The following is an 18421-nucleotide window of genomic DNA, read 5'->3' as shown; positions in this document are numbered from 1 at the left end:
TAGTCCCACTAGTGCAAAGACATTTGCAGCACCTCTGCCTGCATTGCACACTCCAACTCATTATAACTAAGCCATTATACTAGCAAACACTCAGTGTACCTAGTGGCATCCTATACGTGGCTATTGGACTTTTGTCTAGTCACACTAGTGCAAAGACATTTGCAGCACCTCTGCCTGCATTGCACACTCCAACTCATTATAACTAAGCCATTATACTAGCAAACACTCAGTGTACCTAGTGGCATCCTAAACGTGGCTATTGGACATTTGTCTAGTCCCACTAGTGCAAAGACATTTGCAGCACCTCTGCCTGCATTGCACACTCCAACTCATTATAACTAAGCCATTATACTAGCAAACACTCAGTGTACCTAGTGGCATCCTAAACGTGGCAATTGGACTTTGCTATGGTCCCACTAGTGCAAAGACAGTTGCAGCACCTCTGCCTGTATTGCACACTCCAACTCATTATAACTAAGCCATTATACTAGCAAACACTCAGTGTACCTAGTGGCATCCTAAACGTGGCTATTGGACATTTGTCTAGTCCCACTAGTGCAAAGACATTTGCAGCACCTCTGCCTGCATTGCACACTCCAACTCATTATAACTAAGCCATTATACTAGCAAACACTCAGTGTACCTAGTGGCATCCTAAACGTGGCTATTGGACATTTGTCTAGTCCCACTAGTGCAAAGACATTTGCAGCACCTCTGGCTGCATTGCACACTCCAACTCATTATAACTAAGCCATTATACTAGCAAACACTCAGTGTACCTAGTGGTATCCTAAACGTGGCTATTGGACATTTGTCTAGTCCCACTAGTGCAAAGACATTTGCAGCACCTCTGCCTGCATTGCACACTCCAACTCATTATAACTAAGCCATTATACTAGCAAACACTCAGTGTACCTAGTGGCATCCTAAACGTGGCAATTGGACTTTGCTATAGTCCCACTAGTGCAAAGACAGTTGCAGCACCTCTGCCTGCATTGCACACTCCAACTCATTATAACTAAGCCATTATACTAGCAAACACTCAGTGTACCTAGTGGCATCCTAAACGTGGCTATTGGACATTTGTCTAGTCCCACTAGTGCAAAGACATTTGCAGCACCTCTGCCTGCATTGCACACTCCAACTCATTATAACTAAGCCATTATACTAGCAAACACTCAGTGTACCTAGTGGCATCCTAAACGTGGCAATTGGACTTTGCTATAGTCCCACTAGTGCAAAGACAGTTGCAGCACCTCTGCCTGCATTGCACACTCCAACTCATTATAACTAAGCCATTATACTAGCAAACACTCAGTGTACCTAGTGGCATCCTAAACGTGGCTATTGGACATTTGTCTAGTCCCACTAGTGCAAAGACATTTGCAGCACCTCTGCCTGCATTGCACACTCCAACTCATTATAACTAAGCCATTATACTAGCAAACACTCAGTGTACCTAGTGGCATCCTAAACGTGGCTATTGGACATTTGTCTAGTCCCACTAGTGCAAAGACATTTGCAGCACCTCTGCCTGCATTGCACACTCCAACTCATTATAACTAAGCCATTATACTAGCAAACACTCAGTGTACCTAGTGGTATCCTAAACGTGGCTATTGGACATTTGTCTAGTCCCACTAGTGCAAAGACATTTGCAGCACCTCTGCCTGCATTGCACACTCCAACTCATTATAACTAAGCCATTATACTAGCAAACACTCAGTGTACCTAGTGGCATCCTAAACGTGGCTATTGGACATTTGTCTAGTCCCACTAGTGCAAAGACATTTGCAGCACCTCTGCCTGCATTGCACACTCCAACTCATTATAACTAAGCCATTATACTAGCAAACACTCAGTGTACCTAGTGGCATCCTAAACGTGGCTATTGGACATTTGTCTAGTCCCACTAGTGCAAAGACATTTGCAGCACCTCTGCCTGCATTGCACACTCAAACTCATTATAACTAAGCCATTATACTAGCAAACACTCAGTGTACCTAGTGGCATCCTAAACGTGGCTATTGGACATTTGTCTAGTCCCACTAGTGCAAAGACATTTGCAGCACCTCTGCCTGCATTGCACACTCCAACTCATTATAACTAAGCCATTATACTAGCAAACACTCAGTGTACCTAGTGGCATCCTAAACGTGGCTATTGGACTTTGCTATAGTCCCACTAGTGCAAAGACATTTGCAGCACCTCTGCCTGCATTGCACACTCCAACTCATTATAACTAAGCCATTATACTAGCAAACACTCAGTGTACCTAGTGGCATCCTAAACGTGGCTATTGGACATTTGTCTAGTCCCACTAGTGCAAAGACAGTTGCAGCACCTCTGCCTGCATTGCACACTCCAACTCATTATAACTAAGCCATTATACTAGCAAACACTCAGTGTACCTAGTGGCATCCTAAACGTGGCTATTGGACATTTGTCTAGTCCCACTAGTGCAAAGACATTTGCAGCACCTCTGCCTGCATTGCACACTCCAACTCATTATAACTAAGCCATTATACTAGCAAACACTCAGTGTACCTAGTGGCATCCTAAACGTGGCTATTGGACATTTGTCTAGTCCCACTAGTGCAAAGACATTTGCAGCACCTCTGCCTGCATTGCACACTCCAACTCATTATAACTAAGCCATTATACTAGCAAACACTCAGTGTACCTAGTGGCATCCTAAACGTGGCTATTGGACATTTGTCTAGTCCCACTAGTGCAAAGACATTTGCAGCACCTCTGCCTGCATTGCACACTCCAACTCATTATAACTAAGCCATTATACTAGCAAACACTCAGTGTACCTAGTGGCATCCTAAACGTGGCTATTGGACATTTGTCTAGTCCCACTAGTGCAAAGACATTTGCAGCACCTCTGCCTGCATTGCACACTCCAACTCATTATAACTAAGCCATTATACTAGCAAACACTCAGTGTACCTAGTGGCATCCTAAACGTGGCTATTGGACATTTGTCTAGTCCCACTAGTGCAAAGACATTTGCAGCACCTCTGCCTGCATTGCACACTCCAACTCATTATAACTAAGCCATTATACTAGCAAACACTCAGTGTACCTAGTGGCATCCTAAACGTGGCTATTGGACATTTGTCTAGTCCCACTAGTGCAAAGACATTTGCAGCACCTCTGCCTGCATTGCACACTCCAACTCATTATAACTAAGCCATTATACTAGCAAACACTCAGTGTACCTAGTGGCATCCTAAACGTGGCTATTGGACATTTGTCTAGTCCCACTAGTGCAAAGACATTTGCAGCACCTCTACCTGCATTGCACACTCCAACTCATTATAACTAAGCCATTATACTAGCAATTTTTGCTGCCAGTTTAAGGGCCGTAGTTGCATTGTCAGGGATATTTATTCTTTATTATTCTGCTGTTAATAAAGCTAGACCACCACTGCAATCTACACCACCTCTCAATTTTTACTACCACATTTTCAGTGCACAATCTTGTCGCAATCAACATGAGTGGCAAAATGACAGATGCTGGTGGAAAGGGGAAGAGGCGTGGTGGAAAAGGCAAAAAAGGTTTTGTCCGTGGGGAAGGTGGCAAAGCTCCATTATCATCTGCTGAAGATAGACCATCTACCAGCAAAAGTAAGATGTCTACTACTTACCGTGGACAATCCGATGTGCTCCCTTTTTTACGGACACGAACAACAGGAACAAAGGTAGATGATGGCCAAAAAAGGAAAATGCTTGAATGGATCTCAAGTGGTCCAACAAGTGCCCTCTCAGCCACTTCAAGTACCGCATCCAAAAAACACCAGTCCTCTGAGTTGTCATCCCAATCAAACTTGATTTCTCCCAGCTCTGAAGTCTCCATCAGCCCTGCACAGTATGGTGGAACTGAGATGGCTGAGTCTGCAGAGCTGTTCAGTCACACTATAGCCTGGGAATCAGAGGTCTGCTCCCAAGCTACAGTGAGTACAGAACAGGAAATGGTCTGCAGTGATGCCCAGAACCTTTGTGACTCTGATTCAGGCCGTGAGGAACAAGTTTCTGAGCATAATGTTGACCCTTTGTCACAAACTGTAACACCTGTGGTTATAGACAATGAGGAACATACTGATGAAGATGAGACACAGATACCCGATTGGGATGACAACTTAAATATTCGGTCAGGGCAAGAAGAGGCTCGGTCTGAGGGGGAGGGGAGTGCAAACACAACAATTGATGATGAAGTTCTAGATCCCACCTACTGTCAACCCACAGTCAGGCACTCGAGGAGGTCAACAGAGGTGGTGGAGGAGGATGCAACTGATGACGAAGTTACCTTGCGCCTTCCTGGACAGAGTCGGAGTACTGGTAGCACGTCTACAACTGCATCCTCAGCCACCACTCTGCCTCTGAGCATTATTCGGGGTGGATCAACAGGTCGCATGGCCTCTAAGCCTTGCCTAGCCTGGTCCTTTTTTGACATAGAAAAAGATCGCCCAAATTATGTGATCTGTAAAATTTGTCATGGTTCTCTTAGTAGAGGTCAAAACCTCAGCAGTTTGACAACTTCTTCCATGAATCGTCACATGAATAAATATCATATGGCCCGGTGGGAAGCTCACCGTGCTGCAATGCGGCCTAGCGGAGCGAACCATCCACCACCTGCCCCTTCCAGTGCATCCGCGCGCTCGTCATCTTCTAGGACTGTGGGGACAGCTGTCACACCTGTTTTTCCACCCACAACTTCCACCACTGTAACCGCAACAGGCAGTTTGCTTGGTAGGTCGTCAGTTGGTTTGGAAGGGGAAACAAGTGAGTGTGTACAGCTCTCTCAGACATCGATAGCACCAACGTTGGATGAAGGCAACATCATGTCTCCGCCTGCACTTTCCTCACAAACCTGCATTTTTCCAGGGACACCCTACTCAACACCGTCTACACACAGCAGCCAGATCTCTGTCCCTCAGATGTGGTCAAATAAAAGGCCACTTCCTGCGACCCATGACAAAGCTAAGAGGTTGACTCTATCCCTCTGTAAGCTGTTGGCTACCGAAATGCTGCCTTTCCGCCTAGTGGACACACAGGATTTTAGAGACCTTATGTCTGTCGCTGTGCCCCAGTACCAGATGCCTAGTCGCCACTACTTCTCTAAGAAAGGTGTGCCCGCGCTACACCAGCATGTCGCACACAACATCACCGCTTCATTGAGAAACTCTGTGTGTGAACGGGTGCATTTCACCACCGATACTTGGACCAGTAAGCATGGACAGGGACGTTACATGTCGCTCACTGGGCACTGGGTAACTATGGTGATAGATGGTGAAGGGTCTGCTGCACAAGTCTTGCCGTCCCCACGACTTGTGTGTCAATCCTCTGTCTGTCCAAATTCCGCCACTGCTTCTGCATCCTCCACCTCATCTGGGTCCTCCACCTCCGCCCCAAGCCTGCCTGGTCAGGCCACCAGCGTTCTCACTGCGCAGAAGGAATCACGCACCCCTCATTCCTATGCTGGCAGCAGAGCGCAACGGCATCAGGCGGTCTTTAGCTTGACATGTCTTGGGAATAAGAGTCACACAGCTGAGGAGTTGTGGTCAGCTCTGCGGTCCGAGTTTAATAAATGGTTGTCTCCACTGAACCTGCAGCCTGGTAAGGCCGTGTGCGACAATGCTGCAAACCTGGGTGCGGCCCTTCGCCTGGGCAAGGTGACACACGTACCTTGTATGGCTCATGTGTTGAACCTTGTCGTGCAGCAATTTTTAACACACTATCCCGGCCTAGATGGCCTTCTGAACAGGGCACGAAAACTGTCTGCTCACTTCCGCCGTTCAAGCGCCGCAGCTGAGCGACTTGCATCGCTCCAGAAGTCTTTCGGCCTGCCGGTTCATCGCCTGAAATGCGATGTGGCGACACGCTGGAATTCAACTCTCCACATGTTACAGCGACTGTGGCAGCACCGCCGTGCCCTGGTGCAATACGTCATGACGTATAGCCTGGGCCAACGAGATGCAGAGGTGGGGCAGATCACCCTGATGGAGTGGTCTCAGATCAAGGACCTATGCACCCTTCTGCACAGTTTCGACATGGCGACGAATATGTTTAGCGCTGACAATGCCATTATCAGCATGACAATTCCAGTCATTTACATGCTGGAGCACACGCTAAACACTATTCGGAGTCAGGGGGTGGGACAACAGGAAGGGGATGAACTACAGGAGGATTCATATGCGCAAGACACAACATCACCAAGGTCCAGACGTTCATCATCACCAAGGCGCCAGGCATGGGACCATGGGGGACAGGGATCAACAAGGGCGCATGGTAGCAGGCGAGATGTTGAGGAAGGTGCAGGAGGACATGAATAAATGGAGGACGAACTGTCCATGGACATGGAAGACTCAGCAGATGAGGGAGACCTTGGTCAAATTTCAGTTGAAAGAGGTTGGGGGGAGATGTCAGAGGAAGAAAGAACGGTTAGCACCTCTATGCCACAAACACAGCGTGGACTTGGTCCGCATGGCTGCGCAAGACACATGAGTGCCTTCTTGTTGCACTACCTCCAACATGACCCTCGTATTGTCAAAATTAGAAGTGATGATGACTACTGGCTTGCCACACTATTAGATCCCCGGTACAAGTCCAAATTTTGTGACATAATTCCAGCCATAGAAAGGGACGCACGTATGCAGGAGTATCAGCAGAAGCTGTTACTCGATCTTAGATCCGCTTTTCCACCAAACAACCGTGCAGGTGCAGGGAGTGAATCTCCCAGTTGTAACTTGACAAACATGGGACGGTCTCGTCATCTTCAACAGTCTACACCTACCAGTAGGACCGTATCTGGTGCTGGTAACAGCAATTTTATGGAATCTTTTCATAATTTTTTTAGACCCTCCTTTGCAAGGCCACCAGAGACAACAAGTCTGACACATAGTCAACGGCTGGAGAGGATGATACAGGAGTATCTACAAATGAACATCGATGCCATGACTTTGCAAATGGAGCCTTGCTCATTTTGGGCTTCAAATCTAGAAAAATGGCCAGAGCTATCCAGTTACGCCTTGGAGATTTTGTCGTGTCCAGCTGCCAGCGTTGTCTCTGAACGTGTCTTCAGTGCTGCTGGGTGTGTGCTGACAGATAAGCGCACGCGTCTGTCCAGAGACAATGTGGACAGACTGACGTTCATCAAAATGAACAAGTCATGGATCCAGAAGGAATTTACAACCCCTGTGTCATCCTGGGGAGAGTAAATGCTTGTGGATTTGGAATGTGCTTGATGCAAATCTAGCTGTGAAGTGTACAAGTAGGGCACAAGTGCTGCCACTGAATGGGTGGGTGTGTGTGGGGCACAATTTTTGGAAAAAAGGGAGGCTCCGCTTGGAGTAACCCTTGCTTGATGTGTTTTTAAAAGAAGCCAAGATGAACAGAGCTGGGATCAGGAAAGACTTTGCTACCTACCCCGGTATCATCCTGGGGACGGATAAGAATGGCGTATTTTGGAATGTGCTTGATGCAAATCTAGCTGTGAAGTGTACAACTAGGGCACAAGTGCTGCCACTGAATGGGTGGGTGTGTGTGGGGCACAATTTTTGGAAAAAAGGGAGGCTCCGCTTGGAGTAACCCTTGCTTGATGTGTTTTTAAAAGTAGCCAAGATGAACAGAGCTGGGATCAGGAAAGGCTTTGCTACCTACCCCGGTGTCATCCTGGGGACGGTTAAGTATGGCGTATTTTTGAATGTGCTTGATGCAAATCTAGCTGTGAAGTGTACAACTAGGGCACAAGTGCTGCCACTGAATGGGTGGGTGTGTGTGGGGCCCAATTTTTGGAAAAAAAGGGAGACTACGCTTGGAGTCACCTTGCGGTGTTTTACATGATTTTAGAAGGGCGTGCCATGCCTATATCTGTGTGTCCTCCTCTTTTTCCTTGTCCAGCTGTTTTGTTTTCGCATGAGTATATGTCCTTGTCACTTTCCCATGTGTTTGTGTTGTGTTGTGAGTTGTTTGTCACCTTTTGGACACCTTTGAGGGTGTTTTCTAGGTGTTTTTCTGTGTTTGTGATTGCCTGCCATTGTTTCCTATGCAGTTCGAGTTCGGTTCGTCGAACGTTCGACGAGCCGAACTCGAACGGAACCTCCGTTCGGCGAACCGACCTCGAGCCGAACCGGGACCGGTTCGCTCATCTCTAATGATGTTATCATATATTATTTACAGGGCAATAATGGGGTTGTTGAGTATTCCCTGGTATCTGACCCGTCATCCACCGACTTTTTGTTTGAAAATATGAGAAATGGAAAAATAATTACTGCTACAAACCATCTGAAGGTTGGAGAGGTCAGTCTGACAGTGGTCGCCAAAGACCGAGGATCTCCTTCTCTCAGCAACATGACCTCCGTCATTGTCAATTTGGTCAATAAGAAGAAAACTTTGCCAGTGTTTAGCCCCAATGAAGTAAGGTATGTTCTCATGTCACGTGACAATGAAAAAATAATAAATAACATAATAAAAATTGCTGATTGGCTGCAGCCTTTTAATATTCCCAGCAATCACAGAACCTAATAACGTCCTTAAACTGCCATTTATCACAGCACAGGAGCAGAGCCAGTGCAGGAGGAAGGTATACAATTCTTTTACACTACTGCTATATTTTGCTACAGTATATCATACAACATAATATTGCTACATAGTGTCAAGATATTGTTGCCATATACAGCACACAAAGAGTATCATATAGTGTCACACTCATATGCTTACTCTTCAGGGAGATCCCAATAGACAGAAGGCTAAAGGCCGCTTTACACGTGTCAATTTCTTGTGCGATCGCATGTGCGATCGCACCCGCCCCCATCGTTTCTGCGGCACGGGCAATTTGTTGCCCGTTTCGCACAACGTCGGTAACCCCCGTCACACGCACTTACCTCCCGAATGACCTCGATGTGGGCAGCGTCACAGCGACATCACACAGCGGACGGCCAATAGAAGCGGAGGGGCGGAGATGAGCGGGACATAACATCCCTCCCACCTCATTCCTTCCGCATTGCTGGCGGGACGCAGGTAAGCTGCAGTTCATCGTTCCTGAGGTGTCACACGGAGCGATGTGTGCTGCCACGGGAACAATGAACAACCGGCGCACAGAAGGACGTTCGATTTTTTGAAAATGAGCGACATGTCAACGAGCAACGATAAGGTGAGTATTTTTGCACGATCACAGTCGCTCGTAGCTGTCACACGTTACGATATGTCATACGATGCCGGATGTGCGTCACTTACGACGTGACCCCGACGACATATCGTTAGATATATCGTAGCTTGTAACAGGCCCTTTAGCTGTGCCTCCCCTAAGGCTGTGCCTGCCCATAGCTCCCCTTTCCTACTTTTAGTTTAAACTGACCCTTTAATCCTGGTTTATTTAGGGCCTCATTATGAAGAGAGTTAGGCAGACCGGGAATTCAGACCTGCAATCAGTATTTGATGTTATTTTTATATACAGTATGGAACAATAAAGGAACAATTCACAAGTATAGGAAGTGGACCCACTAAGAACCTTCGCATGAAGATATTCAGAGGTGGAGATAATGGCCCCAATGTGCTCTATGCTGCCTGATGTATTAAAGAACAATTAACTCATGTTCTTGAAATGGGGCACTCTGCTGTCTGTGCCCTGGGGCATCAAATGGAATCTGTCAAAAACTTTTTGCTACCCCATATGAAAGCATAATGTATGGGGCAAAGACTTTGATTCCGGCCATGTATCACTTACTGGGCTGCTTGCTGCAATTTTGGTTAAAATTTTTTTTATATGCTGCAGATCTACCAGTTCTCTGAATGCTGAGCTCTGTATAACCCCGCCCACATCACGGATTGGCAGCTTTCTGTGTACACTGTGCATGGGCAGAAAGCTGCCAATCACTAGTTGGTGCAGGATTGGACTATCTGGCAGCAGATTTACTAGCCTTATAATGATAATCTCCTGCTAATAAACAATGATGTTATAAAAACTACACTAAGCAGAACAGTAAGTGATACTTGGCTGGAATCAGGATCTTGTTGTTTGGGGATTAGGTAGCAAAAAGCTTGTGATAGATTGCCTTTAAAGTTAGTAAGTTACCAGGCAGACCCATTCAATAGAGACTTTCATCCGATTGTGTGAGCTAATAATATTTTACTACAATTGAGAGGTGTAATTAATATACCCGACTCCTGCTCGCCAACCAGTATGAATTAATAATTAAAAGTAGTTAAGTAATGAAGTATCACATGTTGCCATAGGACACAATGGTGCTTAATCTGGTCATTAGCAAGTCAAAGTTTAGCCTCCTTGCAAGTAAAGACTTTCAGCCAACCAGAAAATCACAAGTGAGTAAGCAGCGGGGATTGGAAAGTCATATGCATGGACAATTTATTATTTTCTTAATTATGCATATCATACAGAGATATTTATAAGCTTTAACCAAGTGTCTGGACAAGATCCCATATAGAGCAAATATTTTAGAGAGGTGTAGAAAAAATGCTGCGAAGTAGGAATTCTTTCAACATTCACCACTTAACGCCGTATCAGGTACTTTGGAGCGGGCTCAGCAGCAGAGCTTGCTCCACAGAGGGAAGATGCCATCTACAAGTGCATGTCAATGAATAAGAATATCATCAAAAAGTTCATTTATTTCAATAATTAAATACATAAAGGAAACAGATATATTATATAGTCATTACAAACAAAGTGATCTATTTCAAGGGTTTATATCTGTTAATATTGATGAATGTGGCTTACAGTCAATGAAAACCCAAAAGTCATTATCTCTGAAAATTAGAATAATTACCATAAAACACCTGCAAAGGCTTCCTAAGTGTTAAAATGGTCATTTATTCTGATTCAGTAGGCTACACAATCATGGCAAAAACTGCTGACTTGACAGATATCCAGAAAGCAGTCATTGACACACTCCACAAGGAGGGTAAGCCACAAAAGGTCATTGCTAAAGAAGCTGGCTGTTCACAGAGTGCTCTTTCCAAGTATATTAATGGAAAATTGAGTGGAAGGAAAAAGTGTAGTAGAAAAAGGTGCACAAGCAACAGGGGTAACCGCAGCCTTGATAAGAGGCTATTCCAAAATTTGGGGGAGATTGACAAGGAGTGGACTGCTGGTGGAGTCAGTGCCTCAAGAGCCACCACACACAGACGTTTCCATGACATGGGCTATAACTGAAGCATTTGCAGCGCCCCACGGGGCAGGGGATCAACCTACTCGTTGCCAGGCCTTTTCGGGTCTGGTCAGGCATTGTCACGGGTGGCCTTGCCCAGTTCCGTTGCCCCAAGGCATTCAGAAAATGGTGGGGGAAGCCAGGTATTTAAGAAAGTTTGTCGTGACGCCACCTATGGTATACGGCCAGGGGGGTAGCCACCACTGCAGAATTCCTCACCGGGGCAGGTCTTATGACAGCTGGGATGGTGTTGCTCCCCACAGGCAGAGAGAGCCCCTGGTGGATGTCGGGCGAAATGCCGGTCCCTTGGAAGCGCCAGAGTGCGAGACGACGGCGTCGCTAATCAGAGTCTGAGTCGGCAACTGCGGTTCCAGGTTCTTTTACTCACTGAATTAAAGCTGCACCCAGGTGCTGTTCTCTGCCGTCGTGGGTTCCGGTCAATCCCAAGCAAGAAAATGGGTCACCACCGGTGTTTGAAGAGAAAGAGAAGGAGAATATCCTTGGTCTAGGATGTTCCCCTCTACAGTTAGGTACCCTGGCTGAGCTCCCGCTCCAAGCCCCGGGCCTAGTAAAGTCAAAGAATTCCAGAAGTGTCTTGTCAGAACTATGGTCCCGACAGATCTCTCTTGATGTGAGCGTGTTGCGCCTATATCTACCCCAAGTGGACCCCGCCAACCAAGGTGGCCGGCTTCAGTGACCGGAGAAGTCCCATGTATCGTGATGGCCACCCCCCTGCCTACCCTGAGCCATACCACCCTGTGAGAAGGCTCCAGAACTGTATGTGTGTGTGAATGTGGAACACCGGTGATTAACCCCCCCTTACCTGAGATGGATACCGCACCTTAATTGAGGTGCAGTACCCTGTGGCAACCAGAGCCTCAGGGGCGCCACACATTCCTTGTGTCAACCACTCATAACCAATAAACAACGCCAGAAGCATCTTACCTGGGCCAAGGAGTAAAAGAACTGGACTGTTGCTCAGTTGTCCAAGGTGTTGTTTTCAGATGAAAGTAAATTTTGCATTTATTTGGAAATCGCGGTCCCAGAGTCTGGAGGAAGAGTGGAGAGGCCACAATACAAGCTGCTTGAGGTCTAGTGTGAAGTGTCCACAATCAGTGATGGTTTGGGGAGCCATGTCATCTGCTGGTGTAGGTCCACTGTGTTTTATCAAGACCAAAGCCAATGCAGCCGTCTACCAGGAAATTTCCGAGCACGTCATGCTGCCCTCTGATGACAAGCTTTTTGGAGATGGAAATTTCATTTTCCAGCAGGACTTGGCCCCTGTCCACACTGCCAAAAGTACCAATACCTGATTTAATAACTATAGTATCACTGTACTTGATTGGCCAACAAACTCCCTGACTTAAACTCCATAGATGGGGTATTGTCAAGAGGAAGATGAGAGACACCAGACCTATGGAGTTTCTATTATGGTGTCTTGTATTTTTTTTTACTACAGAAATAACAGAAATTTGCAGTCATGCATTGAATGCTCATTTCTCTATATGTACAGTATATGTAACTTCTTTTTTATTATTGTTTTGAGAATTCAGGACAAGCCACGTGGACATGTTAGTTTTTATTTGTAATAATGACCTCTTTTTCTTTAGCACAGTTCTAAGTGAAAACAAACCCAAAGAAGAACCTGTCTTTACATTTGCTGCTAAGAATGCTACAGGACAAAATGTCACGTATAGAATTGTCACGGGTAATGACAGAGGTCAGTATAATAATAATATATCATTATTTTTATACTACTCCAACCTCAGTAACACGGAAACTTGTATACTTGTATTTTAGTAATACTGCGGTCCCTCAAGTACAATATTAATTGATTCCAAAGCAACTACTGTAACTTAACACTAAACCTCTATTAAAAACTAGTAATTAGCTTCAAAGTCACCAAAATACAAAATATCAAATCAAAATAAGCAGCCTTAAAAATACAATTTAGAAGAAGAGGATGAAGAAGAAGAATAGGAAGAAGAAGAGGAAGAAGAAGAGGAAGAAGAGGAAGAAGAAGAGGAGGAGAAGAGAAAAAAATTGTCCCATTTAGAAAAAAACCTTGTATCATAAAAGGCCACTTTCAAAATTGTGATGCCATAGAGATATATTAAAAAGTTTTTATTAGTGGTGGATTGGTCAAAGCATGAACCTCTGCCAGTTATCAGGACATTGTGTCTTGGTCAGACCATGGTGACCTTTTAAAGGGGTTTTCCCACAAACAAAGTACATTTCAATTAATAGATCTCGAAAGAAAAATAATTTCCACAATTGGAAGTGTTGAAAAAAAAAGTTCCTGTGCTGAGATAATCTTATAAATGTGCCCCTGCTATGTGTAATGGCCGTGTCTGGCCATACAGGGACATGGTCTGATCATACATCTCCTGGGCCAGGGAGGAACTAGAAAAATAGTATACACACAGGACAGAATGGGACTGCAGCCGATTCTTTCTGTGAAGTAAAACATGTTTAAACAGGCAATGAAATGTTTTAGCTCACTGTAAGCAACAACTGTAATCCCAAGATGTCCTGTCTGTATACTCTTTCGCTACTTCCCCTGCCCAGCAGATGTGGTGTGATCAGACCATGTTCCGGTACAGTCAGACATGCCCATTACACAGTCCATAGCAGGACACATACACTCCCTGACAGAAGTTCTGTTGCTTATCCATGTTATGTAAATAAAAGCTTATAACCTGACTTTAAATTCATCCATTGGTTTTATAAATTTCTCTTTTGAAAGCTGAAACCCTCCCAAATTTGATTTAGGTTATGAAAATAAAGTTGCTGCAAAGCTGAAATATTGATATTTTAATGAACACAGAAAGGTCAGATTTTGGCAGGACAAAAGTTTTGTCGCCCACAAAAAGTAATGTGAAATACAAACAAAAAATTAACTTCTAATCCAAAGATATGTTGCATAACATTGGTAAAGGAAGTTGTGGTGCTATTAGAGCCATATTTAATATTTTGTGTGACCTCCATGAGCTTGAAGGATTTCATCCATGCGGGTCAACAATGATTCATACAATTTATTGATGAAGTCATCAGGAATAGCAAAGAATGCAGTCTTACATGCCTCCCAGAGTTCATCTAGATTATTTGGTTTTGTCTTCCAAGCTCCCTCTTTCATCCACCCCAAACATGCTCAATGATGTTCATGTCTGGTGACTGGGCTGGCCAGTCCTTGAGCACCTTGATCTTCTTTGCCAGGAGGAACTTTGTTGTAGAGCTGGATGTATGAGATGGAGCACCATCCTGCTGCAGAATTTGACGGCTTTTTATGATTGGGAATGTAATGGGTAGCTAATGCTTCTTGATCTTTTAGGATATTGATATTGCCTTCCACCTTGCAAATGTTTCGCACACCCCCATACTGAATGTAACCCCAGACCATGATCTTTCCACCACCAAACTTAACTGTTTTCTGGATCCATACGGGCTCCAGTAGGTCTCCTGCAGTATTTGCGGTGGTTGTGGTGTAATTCAACTGAAGATTCATCAGAGAAATCCACCTTCTGCCACTTTTCCAGCGTCCATCTGTTTAGCAGGCTGTGGGACTTTGCAAATACAACACATTTTTTATTGCCTTTTATTTAGTGCTGGCTTCTGGGCATTGATTCGACAATGGAGGCCATTTCGAGACAGAATCCTACAAACTGTTCTAGCTGACACAGGGACTTGAGGTCACCAGGCCTGTTGGAGCTCTGCTGCAGTGGAAGAGGGGCTGGCTTTGGATTTTCCATCCAACAAACGTTCCTCCTGAGCAGTTGTCTTGTGGGTCTGCTGGACCTGGGCTTGTCAAAAACATCTTCAGTCTCTTCAAATCATTTTTTAATTCTTTGTACTTGACCCTGAGACACATTAAAGGTACCGGCCACCTCTGCAGTGGATCTGTTCTTCAGCCTCTTGATAATCAAGGCTTTGAGCGCAGGGTTGATTTTTGGCATGCTGTCAGAGGTCAAGTTGCAGTTCAAGTGAAGGTCTAGTGTGCTGGGTTTCTTTTTATACACACCCACTAATTAACCAATCATTTAGTGAGCACAGGTGAGGATGTAAACTAGGATTGGGTGCATTTTATGACAAGGCTACAAAACTTTAGTCTTGCCAAAATCTGACCTTTCTGTGTTCATTAAATGATCAATATTTCAGCTTTGCAGCAACTTTATTTTCATACCATAAACCAAATTTGGGAAGGTTTCAGCTTTCAAAAGAGTAATTTATGAAACCAATGGATGAATTTAAAGTCAGGTTATAAGCTTTTATTTACATAACATGGATAAGCAACAGAACTTCTGTCAGGGACTGTATACAAGATTATTTCACCACAGGAACATTATTTTTTAATACTTTCAATTGTGGAAATTATTATTCCAAGGTCTGTTGATTAACATGTACTTTGTTCGTGAGACATTCCCTTTAAGCTTCCATTGACCTCTTTCTGTTCAATCCGTAAAGATGTTGTACGCCATAATTATAGGGAAAACTTTTAATTCATTCATTTATTTTAAATTCATCTGACAGCAGCTCTACATCATAGACTGAGTTTCAACCATTTAAGATTAAATACATTTTTACATTGAACTTGTGCACTAGTACAGACCAAATAAATAGCAGAATAAAATTGCTTATTCAATATTGACCTGTGTAAAGGCATCACCGAATTGTTGAATAAGCAGGCATTTTGTTCAGCAGCTGATTGGATCATTTATGCGGATCTTATAGTTGTTGGCCGCACATATCCCTTTGTAGGGGGATGTGCTGCCAACAACATGCAAACTATATGGGAACAGCATGCGCGTAATATGACCAATTTGTTAATGTGCCAGTCAATTTCACTGTAATGTAATTTGCAGGTCAGTTTTATTTGGATGAGAAAGATGGAAAACTGTGGAGAACAGAAAAATTTTATGAAGATGCCCAGCCATTCTATAATATCACTGTGGAGGCAGATACACCTCCTGACACCCAAGGTAAATAATAATAATCATCTTTATTTATATAGCAGTGTGTGTTGTGCATGAAAACATGCAAAATACATTAAGTACTGTACTTATGGCTTCCAATCAGAAATAGACACTTTTTGAAGAGAATTTTTTTCTTAAAGTGAACCTGTCAGGTGCTATATGCAACCATAACCACAAGCAGTTCTGGGTGCATATTTCTAATCCCTGCCTAACTGTCCCTGTATCTAGTAGCATAGATAAACAGATCTTTAGAAAAAGTATTTCTAAAGATCCTTTATAATATGCTAATGAGGCCAGAGACTAGACACAAGTGGGTTAGTTCCCTTGGCTAGTCGACCCCCTTAGCATGTTAGCATACCCACAGGGCCGTGCTAACATGCTAATGAATGTGCAGTGTCAGAGGCATAGTCGAGCTCACCTCTGCTGCCACCGCTGATTTTCGGCTCTGTGGATACGATTAGAACATCTCCGGACTTCCGGTCATGCACACTACATCAGGCTTCATAGTATGCATGTGTGCTACCTCCGCGTCAGCAGCCGGACTGCTCAGATCCAGATCCGCGGTGGCTCGAGGGACGTCCGGACCCGGGTGTCATGCGTCCACTCAAATAAAGGGGGGCTATGTACAGGGGACGGTATAGAAAGTTTGTGACGCCACCCATGGTGTGTGGTAAGGGTAAAGTATCACCGCTGCAGCTGGGAGTACCGGTGGCGATGGTCTGGTGGCGATGGTTTAGCCCCTCCACGGGTAGGGGGATGCTCCGGGACTCGGTGATAGGTGTCGGGGAGGTGGCGTCGGGCCGGTAAGGGTTAATTGCATACTCACTCAGTCCAATAACGCTGACAACCGTGGTAAACCAAAGTTCTTGATGCCACTGCAGCAGGGAGGGAGCTCGCCTGGATCCCGTGCCCGCTGGTGTTGCTTGTTAGCCTATGACCTTGACTTTGGCCCCTCTTTCTTTGGTTGGTCCCTTTCAGCTAGAAACTAAATGGGTCCCGCTCACCCGTATGGCTAACGGAGTGAGCTTGCTCTCAGGGTTCACGCTTTGGATTTTCTGGACTATGCAGTGGGAAAGTCCTATCCCCCTCATTGTGCTAGTACCCCCGATTTTGGAGTGGGTGGAGAATGGATCTTGAAGGTTCCGTCCTCATCGGGTGAATTACCAGGACGGCTGAAGCTACTTCCTGGCCTGGGGTCCATGTACCCCGTCTTGCCCTGGCCCCTGCCCCGTGATGGCACAAGGCCGCCGGCTGTCCTCCTCGACAGTTCGTGCCCCTTGTCACGATCCCCTGCGACCGGGGTCCAGCTCCTACCAGGCCCAGACCAACATCTGCCACCTAGTAAACGAGGAGCCCAGCTCCTGACCTCTCCTCTTGAGAGTCACCACTCAACTAACTGTCTCCTAACACTCCTGACTTCCCCTTAACCAACCCCCCAAGTGGCCAGCCCTATTCCCTTCAGGCTGTCCACTGGTGTGTCTGGTGGGTGTGGTGCAGAGTGTTCCTAGGGTTTTGATTAGCTTGTTCTTAGCCGAAATCCAGCGTTGGGGGGCGGTGGCAACAGAGGGCGGTGAGATCGACCATGCCACTGATGCTGTGCATTCATTAGCATGTTAGCAAGCCCACAGGGGCGTGCTTACATGCTAAGGGGGCCGACTAGCCAAGGGAAGCAACGCCCTTGCGACTAGTCTCCATGCTCATTAGCATGTGATAAAGGATCTTTAGAAATACTTTTTCCTATGATCTCTTTATCTATGCTACAAGATACAGGGACTGTTAGGCGAGGATTAGATATATGCACCCAGAATGGCTCGTAGTTCTGGGTGCATATTGCACCTGACAGGTTCACTTTAAGTTCCCAAATTACGCTTATTTTGCAAAAGTGACAACATTAGTGCAGCCATATTGTTAGTTCTTTTTGTATTTTGCATCACAGTAACTTTGTTAGACATAGTAACATTGGTTCTCAGTTTGTTAAGATATTCATTGACTCGAAAAGTATTTCGATGATCACGACAACTACAATACATGATATGCATTTTAATGCAGTTGACACTGGATATTAATTTTCACGTGATTTTACTTACAAAGAATAAATCTAATTCCATCTAGCATCTCTAAACTCATGGATGACTGGGTGTACCACCACCTCGCACCCCCACATGCCCCCGCTAATTGACATTCATTACACTTCATGTAATCCAAACAAGTGTTGGCCAATGTTGGAAACATAAAACTGATGAAAATAAAGAAAGTTATCATCCAATATCATATTATCCA

At 45.1% G+C, this 18421-nt stretch overlaps 1 protein-coding gene across 1 annotated transcript in view; it reads left to right on the top strand.

The window, feature by feature from the left end:
• LOC142297178 (protocadherin Fat 4-like) overlaps window positions 1-18421 on the top strand; it is a 225280-nt gene that overhangs the window by 150852 nt on the left and 56007 nt on the right. Inside the window, exons 27-29 of the mRNA XM_075341447.1 lie at window positions 8188-8429; window positions 12782-12891; window positions 16031-16147. Of these exons, the coding sequence (XP_075197562.1) occupies window positions 8188-8429; window positions 12782-12891; window positions 16031-16147 (469 nt within the window). The remainder of the gene's footprint in view (window positions 1-8187; window positions 8430-12781; window positions 12892-16030; window positions 16148-18421) is intronic.

The sequence above is a fragment of the Anomaloglossus baeobatrachus genome, chromosome 3, assembly GCF_048569485.1.
Source record: "Anomaloglossus baeobatrachus isolate aAnoBae1 chromosome 3, aAnoBae1.hap1, whole genome shotgun sequence".
Classification (NCBI taxonomy): domain Eukaryota; kingdom Metazoa; phylum Chordata; class Amphibia; order Anura; family Aromobatidae; genus Anomaloglossus; species Anomaloglossus baeobatrachus.
Note: the sequence above shows the minus strand (reverse complement) of the source record. Positions and strands in the feature narration are given on the sequence as shown.